The following is a 23,477-nucleotide window of genomic DNA, read 5'->3' on the forward strand; positions in this document are numbered from 1 at the left end:
ATGCAGTAAGTTGGTGAATTTGAATACCATCCACCTAGATTTTGTTTCTTGCCAAAACGACTCGAGTTTTGTCATTACAATGCAAACCACATCAAATGAGGCAGTGAATAGTTTAGTTTAGTTTAGAGATGCAGTGTGGAAACAGGCCCTTCGGCCCGCTGAGTCCGCGCCGACCAGTGATCCTTGCACATTAACGGTACCTACACACACTAAGGACAATTTACGATTATACCTAGCCATTTAACCTACAAATCTGTACGTATTTGGAGTGTGGGAGGAAACTGGAGATCCCGCAGGTCATGGTGAGAACGTACAAACTCCGTACAGACAAGCACCAGTAATTAGGATCAAACCCGGGTCTTTGGCGATGTCAGGCAGTAACTCTACCGCTGTACCACCGTGTCACCCACTTACTGTACACCAATGTTCAGCTCATTGTTTGGTTGAACAGTACAAATAAAATGGAACAGCACTGGTGAAGTGGCAGCCGTAAATAGATTCATGATTAGTGCGGGTGTCAGGGGTTATGGGGAGAAGGCAGAGGAATTGGATTAGGAGGGAGAGATAGATCAGCCATGATTGAATGGCAGACTTGATGGGCCAAATGGCCTAATTCTGCTCCTGTCACATGAACTTGTGACCATGTTATTGATGTTAAAAACAGTACTTGCCGTTCTTAATCTCTGCCAGTTTGTCCCAAATACCTTGGCAGCCAACAAAGCTCTTTTGAAGCTAATGTTATGGCACACATATCTTCATGGGCGATAACCTAGCTAGCTCAGTGCTGACAAATATTTTAGGTTAAAAAAATGATGTGATCTTCATAATAATTCCATTCATTAGGATAAGCAGAATTAATATTAGTTTGCATTTGCAGATTACAGTTCTGTCCAAGTATTAATGCAGGATTTTTTACATAACATCGATACTACAACACATGAATTTGCACTATCCTCACCAAGCTAGGTTTCATTTAATTAGCTCCATTGAGTCATAGAGTTATACGGTACGGAAACAAGCCCATCGGCCCAACTCGTCCATGCCAACTAAGATGTCCCATCTGAGCTAGTCCCATTTATTCATGTTTGGTCCATATCCCTCTAAACCTTTCCTATCCATGTACCGTTTCAATTTAAAAGTCTTTTAAATGTTGTTATTGTACTTGCCTCAACTATTTCCTCTGGCAGCCCGCTCCATATACCCACCACATTTTGTGTAAAAGTTGCCACTTGGGTTCCTATCTTTCCCTTCTCACCTTAAACCTATATCCTTAAGTTCTTCATTTCCCAACTCTGGGGTGGGGATGAGGGGGGGGGGGGGGGGAGACTGTGCCTTCATCCTATCTATCCCCTTCATGATTTTATACCCCTCTGTAAGATGACCCCTCTGGTGACTCTGTCTTGTTTATGAGCACTTGGCAACTGGTTTTGTTTTGTTTGTCGGTCATTATCATGTCGCCAATCTGCAATCTGATCCATGTGTGAGGTAGTTGTGTTAATGTTTGAATGGAAACTCAGTAACATACTTTCTTTTCCTCAATTGATTGAAGGGTCAGGTTTCTCTCAATTGATTGAAAGTACAAGGTTGTGCCTAGAATCATTTAGATGGGATATCACAGGTTTTGGATGGAGACTTTGCTATTGGGCACTGCAATTACTTAGAACGTACAACAGTATAGCAGAAGAATGGGCCGATCGACCTATATTGTCTATGATGAATATGATGCCAAGTTAAAGTAATCTTGTCTACCTGCCTGCAATCCATATCCCTCCATTCCCTGCATATCGGGATGCGCTTGCCCAAAAACGGATTAAATGCCAACTTTTGTATCTGCACCATCTCCCTGGCAGTGTATTCCGGGCACCCACCAGCCTATATGCAAAACAAACTTGCCCCACACTGCTCTTTTAAACATAGCCCTTCTTACCTCAAAACCTTAAAGCTACGTCCTACGACAAACCTTAACAGTGGCTGCGATAGTCAGCACAGCAGTCGTTAATTTTTTTGCAGCTTTTCGCGCAGCTGCAAGGAAAGTCACTTGAAAGGGCACCACATCTCCCAGCGCAAGAGTACACATCAACCTCTTGGCAACTACAGGGGCCACCAGAGGTACCACCACCGATGCCGATTTTCACCTTTGTCAAATTGTACTTGACCAAAGATTCAGCTGCAAGAGGGAGACAAAAGGTAGATGAGAGACGAGGAATCTTTACTCTGCAAGGATTATGCAGCAAACACTTTAACAATACATTTCTCATTGTCCACTCCCCCAGGTACAGGTACAGGTATCTCTTCATCATCATCATCGTTGAAAACATTAGCGACGCAGTGGTGCTGGTTTCCGACACTGGGGCACGGTGATGGACTCACCACACATCTCTGTCCTCTGGCAAGCTTCTCTTTTGTCTCTACACATGCATCTTCCATCAATGTCTTCAGCATTGGCCGTCCCGGGTCACGTCTTCCATGGGTGGGTTCCCACAACACAACCTTGTTTGCTGGCATTTCTGGGTGACGGTGGCAGTGACCAGCGAGCCTCATCCTTCTCCACCTGATCTTCTCCCCATAGAGCTGGGCATTGCTGCTGTGGTCCCTCCAACTGACATTTTGAACTTTTCTGAGTGTAGGTACCATCGCAAAACTTGGACAGTGCTCAAGTGAGAGTCCATGCCCCACACCCGTACAATAATATGGTCTCCACAGCTGCATGGAAGAATCTCAGTTTGAGACCCTTAGACATCCGAGAAGTCCAGATTTACGCCATGTTGTTGAGGGCTTTCCGTGCGATGTCATTGATGTCTTGATGTCATTCTCCGAGATCTGCATCCTCGCTCCCAGGTACTTGGTCCTCCACTTCCTTGAGAGATGCACTGCCACTGGTCTTGAGAGGCTCGTGGTCACCAACGTTGTACGCCATGTACTCCGTCTTCTTGGCATTGAGGTGGAGGGCCACTTTCCTGCACTCCGTCTCGGCCCTGCCGAGCAGCTCCTGTGCATCCCTAATCTGGTCTGACACCAGGACGATGTCACCAGCGAAGTTGAGGTCTGACAAGTTGACTGGTCCGATTCTTCTCTAACGCCTTGGGGTGATTGTAAAGCCTCATGTTCTCATGTTCCTTGAGCGCCTGCCTTATGGCATAATCAAGGAAAATGACGAAGAGAAAGGGCGCCAGGAGGGGCTCTCTCTGTAAGACCCCCGCGAAGATCGCGAACCATTTTGCTCTCGCCATCCAGGGTGACAACTTTGGCCATGGTGCCCAAGTACATATCCTCAATTGCTCTAAGGAGACGAGGAGGGATACCGTAAGCCTTCAAAATCCTCATCAATTTGCATTGATGAATCAAGTCAAATGCCTTCTTGAAGTCTATGAAGTTTAGGAGGCCGGCAGGTTGTTATTCTTCACCTCCTCAATGATTCTTTGCAGGCCAAGGATCTGTGTGACCCTGCTCCTCTTCTTTCTGAAGCCGTTCTGATTGTAACGTAGTTTTGGGTCGATAGCAGCCCTAATCCGGTTGAGAATCAAGCGGTTGTAGACTTTGGCCATAACACATGTCAGGCTGATGCCACAATAGTTGTCAGTCTTGTTCAGGCTCCCAGATTTGGGGAAGGGGATGATGTTGGATTGTGACCACTGTGTTGTCTTATTCGTCATTAGCGCTGCGTTGCAGAACTTGAGCATGATGTCGTCGAGCTCACAGTTTTTCAACACCTGTGGAGGGATGTTATCAGGGCCCGGACTCTTCCCTTGCTTCAGCAAGGCCTTCACTTTTCGCAGCTCCTCCATGGTGAAGGGGTTGTCGTGAATCTGTGCATCCATGAGGACAGTCTCGATCTCCTCGTCTTCCTCAGTGACAGTTGGAGGAGACCCAAGCAAGTTCTTGAAGTGGGTGAACCAAGTGTTGATTCGGTCCTCTGGAGAGTTCCTGTTGACTTGACCTGACTTGGCCTTCTTCCTGCCACTGATCTCATTCACAACCCTCCCTCCATCGCTATACCGCTTGCCATTGTTGGCTGCCTCTATCATTCTCGCTACCTCCTCCTCCTTCAGTTTGTCATACACCTCAAAGAGTTGGGATTTGGCCGCCTTCAGGTCCACCTTGTGCTGCTCCATCCTGCTCCTAGTGTAGGCCTCCTGGCATTCAACAACTTTCCGTGCTGCAACAACTTCCGGGAGCTCAGAGTTGCGACTTGTCTTCACACGCTTCACTTTGGGTAGACTCTTCATTGCTTCAGAGTTGGCCTCTATGAACTGTTCGTAGTGAGCCGTAGCATTTTCCCTCTTATCTTTTGCAGCTTGGTTTCTGGTAGACAATTGCACTGAGAGTATTGGCCAGTGTAACATGCAGATTGACCCAGCACACAAACCAATCTGCACACTCACAAAATGGCTTTGACAACTGATAAAGTCCTGCAACAGCCATTAATAAAAACAGCACAAATATCTCCTGATCTCAACAGCCTGAAAGAAATGTTATTAATAATTGCAGAAAGGCTTTAAAAAACAGGATAGAGAATAGAGAATGTCAGTGATCTGAGAAAACTTCAAGTTTCAAATTGTATCTAAGTTTCTCAACAGTTTCAGTATCCAGTCCCACCTTCACCTTGGTTAATAAACAATGTAAATCAACCCATTTGGAGACACACAAAAACTGCAACTGGAATCTTGAGCAAAACACCAGGTGCTGGGGAATCTCTTGCGGGTCCAGCATCTTCCTTGGAGGGAACTGACAGATGACGTTTCGGGTCAGGAACCTTCTTCAGACCAAATCCTCCTCAATCTGTAGTCTGGAGAAGAGTCCCGACCCAAAACATTGTCTGCCCATTCCCTCCATTGACGCTGCCTGACCCACTGAGTTCCTCCAGCACTTTGTGTTGAACCCATTTTGGGATTTCTGTATATCTGAGATGTCTAATCACAAATCAAATGCCTGAACAGTGTTTTTACAGTTAAAAAAATTACTGATGTTTATCAAGGTCTTTCTGAAAATTTTTAAAAAAGCACAAGTAAAATGCAAATTGTTTTGCATTCTGCATCTTATGGGATGTGTGTAATTAACAATAGATCTTGTGGAAATTATTCCACCTCTTTTCACTTGTCAGAAAGAATAGAAAACCTCATGTGTGCAAAAACCGCATGATTTATTTTGTTTAGTTTCGAGATATAGCGCTGAAAGGCCCTTCGGCCCACCGAGTCCACACTGACCAGCGATCCCTGCACATTTTTTAAAGATGTTTTTATTGCATGACTTTGATGTTACACCAGAATTTAAGCATTTGTTCATTCTGGAGAATAAATTTCTTGCTGTGGAAATAAATGTTTACTAAGTAGTGGGTCAAACCTGACACCTTTTTGGTCCTTTATTGTTCTTTGGCATTGTCTGAGTAACACTGCGTCTAAAAATGGCAGAGCATTGTTTTGTTGTCGACAGTCAGTCGACCGCACCCAGGCTTCATGCTAGCAGGGCCAAGTAGCCAACTTGCAACTATGAAACCAGTGAAAGTTGTCAGGGCCTCAGTGGGAAGAGTGAGTCTCTTCTTGTTTATTGTACAATGCCATAGTTGCTGGATAATTACAATATCAATGTGGAGTCATGGAGTCATGCAGCACAAGAATAGGGGCAGCGTTAGCGTTGCTGCCTTATGGGCCCGTTCCACTTACGTAACTTTTTAGGCTACTACAGGAGACTATACAGGCGCCACATGGTCGCCACATGTTCGTTGGTGGTTGCCGGTGAGTTGCTTTCATGGTCGTGAGGAGTTCCCACATTCTGGGAACTAGTCGAGGCCTCATTATGGTCGCCATGGAGAGTAGCGAGAATTCTCATGCCTGGGTGGGTCGCTAGGAGGTCCTAGTGGATTGTCAGGAGGTTGAAGGTTCTCTTAGTTTCTCATAGGTTGTAGCTGATGCAGACCGTTGAATTTCATTGGCTCATTGGGGAACAAAAAAAGCAGTCGTTTTCAGAACCAAGGATAACCGACCAGTAACGTTAAATGTCCGCCGAACTTCACAGCTGTGTATCTCTGGCTTATTAAAAGTTGTCTGGCTTCTTAAAAGTTGTCTCCACTCCTTCTCCTTCCATCTCCCCCCCCCCCCCCCCCCCCTCCTCCCCCCCTTTTAAAGGACTGACTGTACACTGTACTTTAGCTGTCTTAATTATAGCGCCAACCTTCCTGTTCATCGAGGTGTGTGTCTGTATCACCTTGGCTTTGCACCGTGTGAATTTCAGACAGTGCACCCCCCACTCGCCCTGGCCCCCACCTTTGCGATGTGTGTGTGTGTGTGTGTGTGTGTGTGGGATGTGTGTGTGTGTGTGTGTGTGTGTGTGTGTGTGTGTGTGTGTGTGTGTGTTGTGTGTGTGTGTGTGTGTGTGTGTGTGTGTGTGTGTGTGTGTGTGTGTGTGTGTGTGTGTGTGTGTGTGTGTGTGTGTGTGTGTGTGTGTTGTGTGTGTGTGTGTGTCCACTCTGACAGTCGCCGTTCCAGTTGCCGGGTTTTTCAGGCGACTGCCAGCAACTTGACAGTCGCCGGCAGACCGCTGAAAAACCGCCAAAGTGGGACAGACCCATTACAGTGCTTGCAGCGCCAGAGACCCGAGTTTGACCCCGACTACGTTCTCCCCGTGGCCGTGTGGGTTTTCTCCGAGATCTTTGGTCTCCTCCCACATGTATAGGTTTGTAGGTTCATTGGCTTGGGTTTGTATACTTGGTATAAGTGTAAATTGTTCTTAGAGTGTGTAGGCTTGTGTTAATGTGCGGGGATCACTGGTCGGTGCGGACTCGGTGGGCTGAATAACCTGTTTTTGCGCTGTATCTCTGAACTAAACTAAACTAAACTAAAGAGGTCCTTCGGCCCAACCTGTCCGTGCCAATCTAGATGCCCCATCAGAGCCGGTCCCATTTGTTTCTCCTATCTCTGCAAGCTGCAGTCTTTTGAACTCAACATCAAATCCCACAATATCTTGCTTTCTCTGTCCGTATCAGAACTGGTCAGCTGATGCATGACATTTCACTTTCAGCCCAGCTTGTCATGTCCTACATTTCGCAAATGTAATATTCCTTTGCTTGTTTTCTCACTCTCCAACTAGCTCATTGACAGCTTATCCACATGGCAAAAAAAGAAATTGTTGGAGGAACTCAGTTGGCCAGGCAGCATCAGTGGAGGGAATGGACAGAGGACATTTTGGGGCGGGATCCTTCATGAGACCTGACATGAAACGTCTTCTGTCCATTCTATCACGAATGCCACCTGAACCCCTGAGTTCCTCCAGCATTTCGTGTTTCTCCTCAAGATTCCAGCACCTGCAGTTTTGTGTGTCTCCATTATCCTCCTGGCAATCTGGTTTTCCTTTTCAGAAATGTTATTTTTGTCATATCATCTGACCTCCAACCTCTACAACTTAAAATCAATTTTTTTCTCTAATTTCACTCAGTTCTGACAGATTCATATTCTTTGACCCAAAGCATTAACTTTATTTCTCTTTCCATGGAAGCTGCCCAACCTGCTGAGTTTTTCAAGTATATTCGGACATATTATTTTGCCCGAGCACCATGCAGTTCGAACGCTGTCATTAAGAGGTAATATTTATATACTTACGATCATCTTGTAGCTCAAATTCAATGGGATAATGATCTGAGACTCTTTGGCCCTGTAAAGAGAATTATATCTAAAGCTTGCAGTATGTATATTGATCAAATATTCTTATTTCTCACATCTAATCAAAGACCAAATATTGCGGATGCTTTCTGAACTTATGATGGAAGGATTGAGTCAAATTTCTGGTATCTTAAATCACGCATGGATCCCTATCACGTATATCTCCTCAACTCATTTGATGACTTTTGACATTTTCACAGGATGACCAGTGGGATTTCTGAAGATGTTTTCTATGAAGAACTAGCCTCTGAGAAGAGACCAATTGGGAACCTACATCCAATTATTGAAGACATCTGTAAGAGGAAGTTAGAAGCATCGGAAATCAAGATGGAAAACCAGGAGGTAGCATCCTGGGAATGCAGTCTATGGAACCACAAACTCTGAAAAGGCTTCCCAGAAAGAAAAGAGAAGCAAATGCTACATGCAAAGGGGGGGGGGGGGAAAGCCCTCAGAAGGAATGAACATGGTACAGATATAGCTAAGTCCACCTAGAGATATACTTGATCTAATAGAGCTGTCATTCCCATCTGGGCCTTTATAACTAAGGCAAACACTGCTCTCCAGCAATGGAAGGCGCTCTCGTAGGCACATGGCCATCATCTGTCAAGGTGCTTACACAGATATAATGCACCCAAATTAACTACTTCAATTTGTGTCTTTGGTATTTTGTTGGTAAATAGTTTATAGATTAATAGATAGATATATGGATAGGAAAGGTTTAGAGGGATATGAGCCAAATGTGGGCAAATGAAACCAGCCCAGAGTGCCAACTTGGTTAGAATGAACAGGGTGAGCCAAAGAGCCTGTTTTTGTTGTATACTGCTCTAGGACTCAAACAGCATTTAGAAATAGGATTTCTCTTCCAGGTTAATAAAGATGCCCAACATTTTTTATTCTTACTGTGTGATATGAGAGGTTAAAAGCTCTCTGGAAATTGAAAGCTTTTGCTGAGCCAGGAACTATGGTGTCAATGAGTCCTTCCCCGGTCACCACAAACCTAAGGAATGAATACAATGTCACATTACGATCAGAAATGTGAAGCGATCTTTGAATGACTAAATACATGCAATACAAATACTTGAATCTCTGTGTTCCGGACAATACCTGTCATAGGCACAGTGTGTGTTTGTGTTAAATGTGGTATCGACTTCATCTCCAATCAACCAATGGAAAATAGGATATTGACGCAATCGTATGTTGGGCCAATCTTCGTTTGTGACGTAGCGACAAGCTGCATTGTAATCTCCGAGGATCAGGATGTCCTGCATCAGCAACCAAGAGACAATAAAGTGCTTAGAGAAAACAGACACAAAATGCTGGAGTAACTCAGCAGGATAGGCAGAATCTCTGGATAGAAGCAATGGGTAATGTTTTGGGTCGAGACCAGTGATGGAAATGGGGGGGTTCGCAGGGGGATGGCGTTCCCCTAGTTTTCAATTTCCTGCTCGGGTTTAATCAGTACTGCAGAAAGATGCGAGTCGTTTATCACTTTATTCAACTCAGATGAAAATTATTTGTTAACTGCCACTGTTAGTACTTGTTAACAGCCAGTAGTTAACAGACAGTAGTTATACAATGTGTCACCAATACACCGATCCACATTCCTCAGTAAATGTATTACTCAGATCATGTATTAATGACACCGAGTTCCTTTGAATACAATCCAAGGGAGAATTTCTTAAACTCGCTATCAGGGCTACCGGACCGCGAGCACGGGCTCAGGCAAAGTCATGTTATTTTATTATTCTACATTATTTTATTTGCCGCCATGCCGCTGTGCCTCTCTGCCGCTGTCCTCCCTGCCTCCGTGCCTTCCTGCCTCCCTGCCTCCGTGTTCCCTGCCTTCATGCCTCCGTGCCTCTCTGCCTCTCTCCCCCTCTGTGCCCCCCGCCTCTGTGCCCCCCTTCCTCTGTGCCCCCCCCTTCCTCTTTGTCCACCTCTGCCTCTGTGCCCCCCTCTGCCTCTGTGCCCCTCTCCCCCTCTCTGCTGCTGTGCCGCTGTGCCCCTCTCTCCCGCTCTCTCTGTTTTTATGTAGAGGGGTAATAGAGAAGTGCTCCGACCGCGGGTTCACTGACTGAATGATACAGATGTCCTGACTGAACATCACACCCTTCCGATCAATTATTTTAGGGTGAGCCTTTTTAGAGAACATGCTACTTTTTGCTTTGCCCATTTGCAAAATATAGAATTTTGAATTTGGCATTTGATTGGTACAAGGAGACTACAAAGCTCGTAATATCTATGTTTTTTTATGCACTGTAACATTCTACATTTCTACTTTTGGGTATGTATATGGCAATTATGGCTCATGGAATTTTTCCCACACTACTAGTTATATTCGTAACAACATATTTAAATACGTTAAATTTTGTATCTTTCCCAACCACTTATATAATGCCTGAAAAAGGGACCTGACCCTAAACGTCACCTAGCCATTCCCTCCATAGATAGACACAAAATGCAGGAGTAACTCAGCGGGTCAGGCAGCATCTCTGGAGAGAAGGAATAGGTGATGTTTTGGGTCGAGACCCTTCTTCGGACCCTCCATAGATCCGGCCTGACCAGTCGAGTTCTCCAGCACTTTATGTTTTGCTCTTAAAATAAATCCGTCGTCCGCTGAAGAAACAACACGATAGACCACTCTGGAAGTGCAAGTTTTGCTGTACACTTCATACTGTAGAACACATCATAATACACCCTGAGTGATTTAATGTCTATTATGATTGATGAATCTTCTACTATTAATGGGAAAACTGTTAGAAACATAGAAAATAGGGGCCGGAGTAGGCCATTCGGCCCTTCGAGCCTGCACCGCCATTCAATATGATCATGGCTAATCATCCAACTCAGTATCCTGTACCTGCCTTCTCTCCAAACCCCCTGATCCCTTTATGGAATAGAGAGAGGTACAAGAAAGCAGCTATGACATATAATACACAATAAACTATATTATAAATACACAATAAACAAGTTATGCATTCTTGTACTCTTACCCGCACATAAAAAAATTCCCCCCCCCCCCCCCCACCCTCTCCCTTCCAAACCTCAGCCTCACGGAACTTAGAGTACCCCTAGTTCCTAAAACCCATTTCCATCACTGGTCGAGACCCTTCTTCAGAATGAAGTCATGGGAGAGGGAGAGACGTTGATAAGGAAATGTAAGGTGTGAACACAGGACAAAGGGGATGGAGATCAAGGAAAATGTAGATTAGATCATTGTTAGTTGGGAGAAGATAACAGCAAAGCCAACAGAGATAAAATATAGTTGGAGACAGTCAGAATGGTCGGAGAACTGGGAAGGGGGCAGGATGGAGAGAGAGGGAAAGCATGTGTTACTTGAAGTTAGAGGTCAATGTTCATCCCAATGTTAAAAAAAAAAGTCCTCGTGCTGTTCCCAGGCTGTATCTTTAAAGTAAAGGTTCTTATGCAATTTAGATGCCAATCGATAAACGATTCAAAACATGTTTGGTTTTACTTCGTGCTATTTTTGATTTTTAATAAATTCCCATCCAGTTCCTGGTCAGTTCATCGGTAATGTATTTATGCATACTTTTGCAGAATAGAGACATTCTTTACATTGGCTCCCATAAGATAGACCCCAGTTACAGACTGGCTGATCCAAGCCTAGCATTGTGCCACCTATGGAACCCTACAGGCTGAGTTGAGTCCACAAATATCTGTTTGCTGTGTAAAAGGATGCTGGCATGTTTGGGGATCCTCAAATGCCAAAGGCTAACTAGCTTTAACCTGTTCAGTGTCACCCCTGAGTATACTCGGGTCATGGCAAATTGTTAAAAAAAACTTGGCAGTGAACGGGTTAATGTCATGATAATTATTGTCTGGAACTATATTTTGCCTGTCCGAGCCATTCTTTTGGTTTGTCTATATTTCTTCTCCTTCTGGGACTATTAGGTCGGTGAACCTCAACCTTTGTCTCCTACTCCATCCATCTGTCGAACTAACCTCCCCCATCTGTATCCATATATCACGTGTGGAGACAAGGAACTACATATGCTGTATAATATACAAAAGGACACTAAATTAACTCAGTAGGTCAGGCAGCATGTGTAGAGGACATGGGTAAGTGAGATTTTGGATTGAAGAAGCATCTTGACCCGAAACGCCACCTATCCATGTTCTCCAGAGATGCTGCCTGGCCTGCTTAGTTACTCCAGCACATTGTATCCTTTTCTATCTATCACTTGCCAGGTTTGTCCCACCTCTGCCTCTTTACTAGCTTTCTTCCCCAGTCTCCTACAGTCAGTCTGAAGCAGAGTCCTCACCCAAAACATCACCTATCCATGCCTTCCACAGATGCTGCTTGATCTGCTGAGTTACACTGAGCACCCTTGTGTTTTGCTCAGGATTTTTATCCTCAGTTTGACAAATTGATGCCCAAAAATGCAACATTCTGAGAACTAGGGTTTTTTTTTTCATTTGATGCATGACAATTTAGTAAGCTTTATGGAACAGCAACACAATGACACAAAATTGTGACAATGACAACGTTGTTTGCCAGTGTTCAGCCTTCCACATGATGGAGTAGAGTGACACGGATCTGTAGCTAAAGTTCAGCAAAAATGTCAAACTTCTGTTCTGGGTTGCATAATAATAGAGATATGAAGCAGGACTCCACCTTCCTCACAGAGGATGAAGAAAATCTAAGCTGTACTTGGATTTCTATATTATCTTTGTATGTTGGAAAGGGTGCAAAAGAGATCCACCTGCATGTTACCCTGACTTGCAGGCTTGAGTTATAGCGAGAGGTCGGATAGCCTGGAATGCAGGAGGCCGAGGGGTGACCTCATTGAGGTAGCTGGCAGAGGCTCAGAAAAATAGTGGATTGTAACCAAATTATTGCAAACTTACCGGGGAACTATAAATGACAGGGAAGAGGAAGCCAAAGAAAGTGCAGGTAGCCAGCTTGTTCAGAATAAGCATGAATTATTTTTTTGAGCAGATGGATTTGTGCTTTGTGCCATTATACAGAGTGCACATTTGCTACTAGGCTTTGTCGACCATACCTCTGTATTGAAGTGTTTTCTTGCATCAGCCCAAACATCATACAATGCATCAACCTCTCTGACTGCATAATTTGGACTGGTGTGGATGGCTGCCAGAACAAAGTCCTTCACAACTGTCAATACACATTGTGCCGCATGTTAATAGGAAAAAGTTTGTGAAAGGAGCTTATTTCTTACAATACACTCATCAAACATCTTTAAAGGGCAAACAAATTGGCACTAGAGCTATACATAGATCTCTCTTTCATCTTTGGATGTTGGAAAGGGTGCAAAAGTGATTTAGTGACCAGGGCTTGGGGGCTTGGATTAATGGTTAGATAGGCTGGACCTTGTTTTTAGAGCGCCGGAGGCTGAGGGGAGATCTTTTTAAGCAGTACAAGATAATGAAAGGTAGGGATAGACTGAACACTCACAGTACTGCTTGATGACTCTATGACTCTTTGGCCACAAATGACAAATAGCACCAGGACATTGATTTCCACAGAATTGCTGATCACAAAGGGGGCAGAACGGCAGGGGCGGGTTCATGCTACAGTGTTAACCTATGCCCCTGTCCCACTTAGGAAACCTGAACGGAAACCTCTGGAGACTTTGCGCCCCACCCAAGGTTTCCGTGCGGTTCCCCCGGAGGTTGCAGGTGGTTGCCGGAGGTTGCAGGTAGTGGAAGCAGGTAGGGAGACTGGGAACAAAAACCTCTGGGGCGCAAAGTCCTCCAAGGGGGACAGCCGCAGGGGGCATCAAAAACCAAAGACAAACTTCTGGGTGGGGCGAACAAAGTCTCCATACAAACTCAATGAGGCTTTAAAAAAATATATGTTCAAGTTTCCACTGAATTAAGACTCTTAAATCAGTATGTGGGACAGCCGACAGGGGCATTAGCATCAAAAACCAAAGACAAACTTCTGTTGCAGAAAAAATTGACACATATTCCAAGCATCCCCTGTCAAGAACCATTAAATATAAATTCAAAGGCATAACTGTACACTTAACAACCTATTGTAATCATGTTTCATCAAGCATGCAACAAAAGCTAATGTATTAATCAATAAACTGAATTTCACTGGAAATGGCTGCTTTGCTTATGCAGTTATAAGAGTTCCAGATATCTAGAGAAATGGCAGAAGAAGTAATGCATTCCCATGGATTGGAGAAATGCACAGTTGCACCCTTAATCTTGCATGCAATGAGCTTGTGATATTCAATAATGTGGCCTAAGGTTTAAGAGTTCCATTATCTAGAGGGCAGGAAGATTGCCAATCTCATATCTAATTCCACCACCACTCCTGGCAGCAGTTTCCAGGCATTCGGTGTAAAAATAACATGCCCCACTGATCTCCCTTAAACTTTGCCCCTCACCTTGAAGCTATGCCCTCTAGCATTTGACATTTTCACCCTGGGACTCGGTTCTATCTACCATATGTATGCCTCTCATAACTTTATATCATTCTATCAGGTCTCCGCTCAGCCTCAGCTGTCAGCCTCCACATTGTATACATGGATTTTGTAAGGCATTTGCCAATGGAAACATTTAGACCAGTACGTACATGGATAGGACAGGCTTAGAGTGATATGGGCCAAACGCAGGCGGGTGGGACTCGTATAGATGGGCCATGTTGGCCGGTGTTGGAAAGTTGAGCCGAAGGGTCTGTTTCCACACTGTATGGCTCTATGACTCTATAAGTCCAACCTCTAATCCAGGTAGCGTCTTGATGGATTAATTCTGCACTCTGTCCAAAACCAGGAGCAGCCTTTTTCCCCAAATAAAGAATCAAAGAAATGCTCAGTAATCAGATAAGTAAGCCTTACTTGAGCTGCGTGAGTGAAAGTGCACGATAAAGGGTTCACGCATGAAAGTGTCAGTCCCACACTTTTCACATCCATCGTCAAAGTGGTACCATCCCACCGGCTTCAGAATGTTCTCTCTGTCAGAATTAAAACCCAGAGAATGAACCTCATTGACAAAAAAGGTGCATGTGTTCTGAACATGGTCTAAAGAGGTGTTTTTGAATGCTTCTGAACTCCGGCAGATCTAATGCACATGCAATATATTGTTAGATAACCACAGTGGATTTAACCAGAAACATTGACATTTAATGCTTTTGTGAAACTTCACTCAGAATTGAACAGTGCTGACTATGTTGTACATATTTACACAATGGGACAGACCTATCACCAATTATTAATTACCTCTGAGAAGATGGTGGTGAATCCTTGACAAAACAATGGCTTGCTTAAAAATCAAACACATTGTTGTGGGACTGGAATCCATCTACACTACATCAATAAGATCATTAATGACTCAGATAGGTTTATATGAAACCTGGTTGGTTGATGCACAACATTACTCGTGTCATTTAAGATTATTCAATTCACCTGTTATTGGGCTGTGATTAATATTTATGTCAATGACTGAAAAGTCTGCAGGAGTGTTAACTCAATTAAACTTTACCTCTGAAACTGTCAAGCATAATATTAAACTATGATTTATTACACTGATTTATCATACTTTAATAAAGTAATATTACAGTATGATTTAATCTGAAGAACCATGATTCCAAATAATACACAAACATTTCGAATGGTTTTTGTCATTGATCATATAGTACTGAAACAGGTCCTTTATCTGACCATCTGTGTACTCATTTGTAGTAAGTTTGTCGATAGTAAAATGCCTTTGGAATTATTTATTCCAAAACAATCTTCATCCAAAATTCAGTCAGTACAGTCACACTAAAGTGACTGTTAAATGTTTAAAGAATAAAATGATGAATAGGAAGAGCAAATGTTTTAAATCTTCCATAATATTTTCTGTTTTGTGTCTTTATCAGGATCATCACTGAATATTTTGCGTATCAATCGTGAGCTTCCCTCAATGAAAGGAGGTCATTACTAATGGGATGGAGGACCAAACTTAATTGAGAAAAAGTGACAATTTTGATAGAACAAATAAACAAATGCTAGCAACATGACCCAACTGTTTGGTTAGTTCCCACTTCCCATAAGTAATGATCTGCCTAATCCCAAGTTTCCATCAGTACAATGATGGGGGAGTTATAGTTGAACTAAAATGGACTTACTTGAAAATAAATGCATATTTTTCTCTATAATTTCTACGTCCAAGGTGATCAGAGATGATATAATTGTATGTCAGATTGGTTACACTGAAAATTCAAAAAAAAAATTTAGTGACTTAAAATGATTCAAATGAAAAGTGGGAGACAACATCTGAAAGATTCAAACTATAGCTTAATTATTGAAGAGAAGCTAAATTCCATCTTCGGTGGATGTTATTGGGTTCCATTAAAATAATACTCAGTTGTGTGGTGTAAAAGCCCGACGGAGAGTGGGGAGAGTTAATCAGATTATCTTCTGTTCAAAAGAGTAACATTTGATATTGCACAGATTTGCAATGTGTAGACTCGTAGATTAGAAGGAATCCCACTTCTGCACCTTCTCTCCGCAATGGCTCACAAATTCAACTGCGCCCTAAAGGTTGCTCTGGCTGGGCATTGCAGCGGGATGAAACAGTGAGCATTGGGTCTCAGGCACAAGTAAAGGGGCATAACTGACTGCCTTCACAACTCAGGATTGAGTGAGTTTCTAAAGAAGCAAACCGCAAAAGCATTCCAAGGTGGGACCAGAGGATCAGGATGGAGGATGGCATCGGCCAAATGGGCCTGTGCTCTCTCCTGTGTAATGAGGGAGTACATGATGGTCTGGTGGCAATGATTGGTTGGGAATGATTATTCTTTGGTAATGGGGGTGGCAAATTGGAATCTTAGGAGGAGATGGGAGAGAACTTGACCTGAAATAACTTGACTTACTGATGGGTAATTGTTTCTTTAGAAATGGCCTGTTCTTGGAGACTAATCCAAGTTTGGCTGCAATGCTCCAAGTGAGGAGACACAAGAGACTGCAGTTGCTGGAATATTGAGCAAAAATCAAAGTGCCGGATGAACTCAGCAGACCAGACAGCATCTGTGGAATAAAATGGACAGACATCAGTCTGAAGGAGGGTCTCGACCCAAAACGTCAACCATTCCTTCTCTCCAGAGATGCTGCCTGTCCCGCTGAGTTATTCCAGCATTTTGTGTCTACCTTCGATTTAAACCAGCATCTGCAGTTCTTTCCTGGACAGATGATGTATTGGGTTGGGAAACTTCTTCAAATTGAGGAAGGATCTCAAATTGAAACATCGTCTGTTCATTTCCCTCCACAGATGCTGCCTGATCTGCTGAGTTCATCTGGCACTTTGATTTTTTTACTTCAAAAGGAGGATTGCATAGGAAACTGTGCCATGCTGTGCATCCCAATGAGAACATAAAGCAATTCACACCTGAAAGCTCCCAGTCAAATTTCCAAAGAGGCACCAAATGAACTGGAAATGTTAGTTTTGGTTTTGCTTTTTGGTCGCATAATGCTGCGAAAACGTAGGCCAGAGACCTGGGTTCGATCCCGACTATGGTTTGTACGTTCTCCCTGTGACTGTGTGGGTTTTCTCCGGATGCTCCAGTTTCCTCCCACATTCCAAGGTCGTAGAGGTTTGTAGGTTAATTGGCTTCAGTAAAAATTGAAAACTGTCCCTAATGTGTAGGATAGTGCTTGTGTATACGATATGATAAAACTTTATTCATCCCCGGAGGGAAATTATTCTGCCAACAATCACAACGCACAACAAGGTACAAGAAAAATGTAAAATTAAAAGTGAAAACAAATAGAATAAGACAAGCGACTGTTGTGTGCACAGCTCCTTCACCAGAACAAATCAACAAACAAACAAACAAACACAGACTTATCCGCTGGGCAGAGGATTCCAAACGAGAGTGCTCCCCCCCCACTTTGTTCTCCTACTGTCCCTCACAGTGGTCCCCCTACACTGGGTCCTCCTTTGTTCTTCACAGTGGTCCCCCTACACTGGGTCCTCCTTTGTTCTTCACAGTGGTCCCCACACGCCGGATCCCCATTGTCTTCCCCTCCCCCTCTCACGCTCATTGACCATTGATTGTGGGTCGATCACGAGATCCCACCGCCGCCGAGGTTCCTGCCGCCCCTCTTGCCACTGAGGCCCCACCACCGCCGGGGCTCCTGTTGCCGCCGAGGCACCCGCTGCCACTGTCAAGGCTCACTTCGTCACCACTGCTGAGGCTCCTTTGGCCCAGGCAGGCCTGTGGGGCGAATTGGTCCTACTGGGACGCGTTCCGGTCGTCAGCGCCACGGTTGTTCGGCGGGTGGATCGGGCCTGCGCGGCCACCCCAGGACGCTTCTGCCGCTCGCGTGGCAGTGATTGCTGGTCGGCGCGGACTCGGTGGGCCGAAGGGCCCGTTTTCGTACTGTATCGCTCATGTCAAGTCTAGTATGGCATTACGCAATAACATTTGTTGAGCTAGTCTATCAAACTTTTAGCATCTGAGTTTTAGGTTCTCACTAGAACTGTAGTCCCTCCCACCCATCCATCTTCTCTTCCCATTGGTTTTGAGTGGATACACATGGGGCACTGTGGAGATGGGGCTTGACAATTAAACTTCCATATGTCACTGTCTAAATCAGCACAGCTTATTGTTCACCTAAATATCAGCCTGCATTACACCAGTACAGAACTAAAACAGTAAATAAAGTTTCTCTTTACTTACTAATTCAGTTCTCTCACTAGATCGGTAACCGCTGAGTTTTCCGCACCCATGATTTCTTGAATGGTGATGAGATCATACCTTTGTAAAATCTAATAAAGAACTAAATTAAATGCCTGCTCAATGGATTTCTGCCTTTAAATGTATGCTTGAATTTTGCTTACCTGGATAAGAATGTCAAGAATAGGTCTATCATCGACTTTCCGTTGACTAAATCTCTGGATGTTAAAAGATGTAATCATAAGTCCCTGGCTACCTTGCAGTAAGCAACCAAGCACAATGAACATCACACGGAGTTCCATGGTCTGAATTCTGGATTAAAATAGAAATGAAAAATTAATTGAAGCACGTGCTTAAATATTGATGTGGTTTAATGTAAAATTATCCAAAATGTTGCAAACCTGGTCAGAGTAAAAAGTGCAGGAAAGATTCGGCGGATCCAAAAATTTCAGCAGAAAGAGGAAATAGAGTTAATGACTCAGCAAAACACAATGTGCTAGAGGAACTCGACGGGCCAGGCAGCATCTGTGGAGGGAATGGACAGACGATGTTTTAGATCGGGATACTTCTTCAGGTGGGGGAGGGGAGGGGTGGAGAATGCTGAAAAAGAGAGGTGGAGGTATTCCAAAGCCTGGTAAGTGATAGATGGATACAGGTGGAGGGGTAGGGATGATTGGAATGAGTAGAGTAAGTGACAAAGATTGCAGGTAAAAAGGAGACGATTCTTCAGCTTTGAACAGCATGCCTTTGACTTGCATGGATGCATGGGCAAGTGCTGAAGTCTTAGAGAAGCTGGAACTCAAATTTTAAAGTTGTGACCACTTGCTTTCCACTTGCTGCTCCGCTCCCACACCCATCTCTGAGTCCGGTAGCAGCACTAACATCTCCTCTGGCAGTTCGTTCAAAACACCCAGCACCCTACACCTCGGATTCCTATAAAATCTTTCCCCATTCATCTTAAACCTATGCCCTCTGGTTATTGATTCAACTACTCAGGGCAAGAAACAGTGCGTCTACCCATCTATTCCTGTAATGATTTTATACACCTCTACAAGGTTACCCTTAATTTTCCTGAACTCCAACAAATAGTCCCAGCCTGCTCATCCTCTCCCTGGAGCTCAGACCCTCGAGTCCTGGCAACATCCTTGTAAATCTTTGCACCCTTGCCAACTTAACAACATCCTTCCTATAACATGGTCCCCAGAACTGAACACTATACTCTACCAACATCTTATATAGCTCCTATACCTGTCCCATGCCTCCTTCTTATCTGAAAATGGATCTTGACTCGAAGCGTCACCCATTCCTTCTCCTCAGAGATGCCGCCTGTCCCGCTGAGCTACTCCAGCTTTTTGTGTCTATCATCGGTTTAAACCAGCATCTGCAGTTCCTTCCGACACAAGTGATGCCCTCTCCTTGTTGGGGCCTCTACATATTGCCGGAGAAAACTCTTCTGAACACTTTTGAAAAATTGCACCCCATCAAAACATTTCACAATATGACATTCCCAGGCAATATTGGGAAAGTTAAAATCCCCTATACCACAGCCTTATTTGATCTGCAGCTGTCTGCAATCTCCTGGATAATTTTCTAAAATGTTTTAGAGAGGAAACCTGCCATTCTTGTCTGATGCCAGATTTGACTCAAATCCTCAGAAATGTAGTTGATTTCTAACTGATCTTAGAAATAAATAACTAAGCAAGCCGTTTAGTTCAAAGACATTTTGTTATATGCATAACACACTGTTCTCAGCATGTATTGCACAACTTGGGGCCAAAGTGGTGCTGCTGGTAGAGCTGAAAACCCGGGTTCAGTCCTTATCTCAGGTGCTGTCTGTGTAGCGATCGCATGTTTCCCTGTGACCATGTGGGTTTCCCCAGGTGCTCTGCTTTCCTCCCTCATTCCAAAGATATGTGGGTATGTTGGTTAATTAGTTGGTTCTTGATTCCCCAACTCTGGATAAAAGAAACATGCATTTACTCTATTTATTCCCCTCATGATCTTATCCACCTCTACAAGATCATGCCGCATCCTCCCACAGTCCTAGTTTGTCCAACGTCTCCCTAGGGACATCCCAAAGCTATGTGGGCTTTTGTTGATTAATTGGCCCCTGTAAATTGCCTCTAGTGTGTAGAAACATAGAAAATAGATGCAGGAGTAGAGGCCATTCGGCCCTTCGAGTCTGCACCGCCATTCAATATGATCATGGCTGATCATCCAACTCAGCATCCCATCCCTGCCTTCTCTCCATACCCCCTGATCCCTTTAGCCACAAGGGCCACATCTAACTCCCTCTTAAATATAGCCAATGAACTGGCCTCAACTACCTTCTGTGGCAGAGAATTCCACAGATTCACCACTCTCTTCTCATTTTCTCATCTCGGTCCTAAAAGACTTCCCTCTTATCCTTAAACTATGACCCCTAGTTCTGGACTTCCCCAACATCGGGAATAATCTTCCTGCATCTAGCCTGTCCAACCCCTTAAGAATTTTGTAAGTTTCTACAAGTAGGGAGTGGATGGCAAAGTGGGATAACATCAAAGTATTATGAAAGGGTGATCGATGATCAGCATGGACTTGGTGGGTCGTAGGGCCTGTTCCCATGCCGTACCTTTCAATCACTCAATCTGATGAACTTAACATCCAAGGTTCCCAGAACTACACACAATTCTTTTGTCTTACAGAAATTAGATACATTTCTGACAGCGAGTAAATCTGCAGTTTTCAAACAAATCAAAACCAGATTTTTATAAAATAAATTTAGCTGTCAGTTACAAAGGAGTGAGAGTAAGAATTCACGTTTTGGATTGATTACTTCAACCAGAATTGTTAATTTTTTTCACAAATCCACAGAGGTGACCCGACTAGGATGCTAGGATTTTGGCATTTTCCATTTTATTTTTGATTTTGTTTTGTTCTCTTAGCCACTGGGACAAGCTGTTATGCAGCAAATGTTTATGCCATCTGTTCAACAGCGCGCTTCCAGTATGTAGAAGCAACCAGTATGGATGGAGCAATCAGATTCATAAAGCAAGAATCTACCAACTTTGCATTCTACTGCATAGCAATGGCATCTTAATTCAATAAGCTCTTCTACTAAGTCTTTTAATGTAAATCCTGAACTCGTTGACAGATTAATAGCTAAAAGAAATAGGGTTTTAAATTCTCTACATTTTATCCATAAGGTTTAAAAAAAATACTTGAATATCCCCATGTATTTCTAAAAGTATATAATTTACCTTTATCTATATACTTATAAAACTCTGACCTTGGCTGTGGATGTAATTGTGTGTGGATTTGTGTGTTTATTTATGTGTTTGTCTGTGATTCACATTTCCTCGAAAACCCGACGCGCTAACGGTGAACCTTTTACATATTCTGGGAGAGATTTACCTCATGATCTCAAAAATCACCTCATCTGAGAATTTGATTTCGTATTTCCCGAGTTATTTCTTCAAATTGTTCACAAATCTGAGATCTTTTTAAAAGCTAACGAGCGGGATGCGCCACAATGGCTCTGCTCCTCGCGGCCAGCTGCGTAAAGTTTTCAAAGTGCAACTTGCTGGGCACTGTTTTTGCACGCACTGTGAGTTATGTTAAATCCCCCCCCCACCCTCCTGGTTCTTGAGAAAAAAAAAATTAAGCGAGTAGGCTCTGTTCTGCTGATCCCGAGGGATTCCGAGGGCTTCCGAAGGCGCTTCCAAGAGCTTCAGAACGATTCCGAGGTCGACGCACGATAACGCCTTGGCTCAACTTTCCCCAAGAACTCCTGAGAACTGCCGAGGGCTTTGGTCGATGCACGACGCACGCTCGTACCTCGGGTTTCCCGAGAACTCCCGAGAGCTGCCGAGAGATTTGTACTAGAGTCGAGCCCTGTGCTAGTGCGCCTCTCTCTCTCCCCAGGTCTCTCTCCGCTTTTCCGCTTTTGGCCGTCCCGTGCTCTCGCCTCGCCTGGCTCCCGTCCTCCTCTCCCCCCACCTCCTCTCCCCCTCCTCCTCTCCCCCTTCCTCCTCTCCCCCTCTCCCTCTCCTCCTCTCTCTCTCTCCTCCCCCCCTCACTTCTCCTCCTCCCCCCTTCCTCCTCTCCCCCCCTCTCCCCCCCTCTCTCCCCTCCCCTTCCCCTCTCTCCCCCTCCTCTCTCTCCCCCCCTCCCCCCCCCTCCTCCCCCCTCTCCTCTCCTCCCCCCCGTCTATGCCCCTCTCCTCCCACTTCCCTTCTCTCCCCAATTTCCTCTCTCTCTCTCCCACTTTCCTCCTCTCTCCCCCCCCTCTCTCCCCCCCTCCACCCATCTTCCCCCATCCCCATCCCCCACCTCCCCCCTGAATTGAGAGTTGACCTCCCCCCTCCCTCCCTCCCATCCCCCTCTTGTCTATGCCTTGATTTTTACTTTCCAAATATTTTAATAAATTTGGAAATTTTTTGCACAAATCCACACTGATCAGTGACATTTACAAAAGCAGTTCCAAATGCTTTGACAGTTGTGAGTTGTGAATGGACATTATAGAATCATAGTACCTGCACCTGAGACCAGTTTACAGTACGGAGCCTTGTGGAATGCTTCTCAGGGTCAGAGGCTCGGACTCTCTGGTCCTCTGTACACGTAGCAGGTTAGTGCAGAGGGAGGGCAGTGCCAGCTGTGAGCTTAGGCGCGGTGCCAGATTCACACCGATCCGCCCAAAATTGCACTACAACCACCTTTCATCAGAACTGCCTGAATTGAGAGTTGACCTTTCTCTCTCTCCAGAGATATTGCCTGACCTGCTGAGCATTTTTACCAATTTCAATATTTTTAGTTGAAGTTTAGTGAGACATTAAGTCCTGGATGTTGGCAAAGTAACTGTACATCTTTTTGACTGAGCTCGTTATCAGTGTTCTTGCATAAAGTAATACAACAACTTCAGTTCTCTTGTTTTTTGGGTGGGGAATGATTTAATAACCACATATAATTATTCTTCATTTTAGTTTATTCAATAGTAAAATGATAGACCTTTCTTTTCTAGCTCCTGCAAACTTCATAAAACGTACTCTCTACCATTTAATCTACAATGTCTTGATTAATTTCATTTTGTTATAAATGCCTATATTTATACACACTATATAACTAGGTTCTACATCTAGGTTTCTCAAAAATGGAACTATTCAAAACCAAGTGTCAGAATCCAACAGGATCTACAT

General features: G+C 44.1%; 1 protein-coding gene across 2 annotated transcripts; it reads right to left on the reverse strand.

The window, feature by feature from the left end:
• Positions 1-1,946: 1,946 nt before the first annotated feature.
• LOC129710301 (deoxyribonuclease-1-like) lies at positions 1,947-22,863 on the reverse strand. 2 transcript variants are annotated; one of them, XM_055657202.1, is made up of 10 exons: positions 22,818-22,863; positions 18,468-18,615; positions 18,307-18,395; positions 15,754-15,837; positions 14,483-14,598; positions 12,677-12,789; positions 8,757-8,914; positions 8,553-8,649; positions 7,593-7,644; positions 1,947-2,167 (listed from the first exon to the last, which is right to left on the reverse strand). In XM_055657202.1, the coding sequence occupies exons 2-10, from the start codon at positions 18,603-18,605 to the stop codon at positions 1,962-1,964; spliced, it is 1,053 nt and encodes a 350-aa protein (XP_055513177.1). In that variant the 5' UTR covers positions 18,606-18,615; positions 22,818-22,863; the 3' UTR covers positions 1,947-1,961. The 2 variants fall into 2 exon arrangements, with proteins under 2 accessions (XP_055513177.1, XP_055513176.1); XM_055657201.1 differs by lacking the exon at positions 22,818-22,863 and adding an exon at positions 21,697-21,716.
• Between the last annotated feature and the right edge of the window lie 614 nt (positions 22,864-23,477).

Source organism: Leucoraja erinacea, chromosome 27, assembly GCF_028641065.1.
Source record: "Leucoraja erinacea ecotype New England chromosome 27, Leri_hhj_1, whole genome shotgun sequence".
Lineage (NCBI taxonomy): Eukaryota > Metazoa > Chordata > Chondrichthyes > Rajiformes > Rajidae > Leucoraja > Leucoraja erinaceus.

What these genes read in the sequence shown, in the direction of transcription:
- LOC129710301 (XM_055657201.1), bottom strand. An exon ending in ACACACTGTGCCTATGACAG is followed by an intron (nt 8,650 to 8,756) that starts GTATTGTCCGGA and finishes TTCATTCCTTAG; the next exon opens with GTTTGTGGTGACCGGGGAAG. An exon ending in ATTTGAGCTACAAGATGATC is followed by an intron (nt 2,168 to 7,592) that starts GTAAGTATATAA and finishes TCCCTCTTGCAG; the next exon opens with CTGAATCTTTGGTCAAGTAC.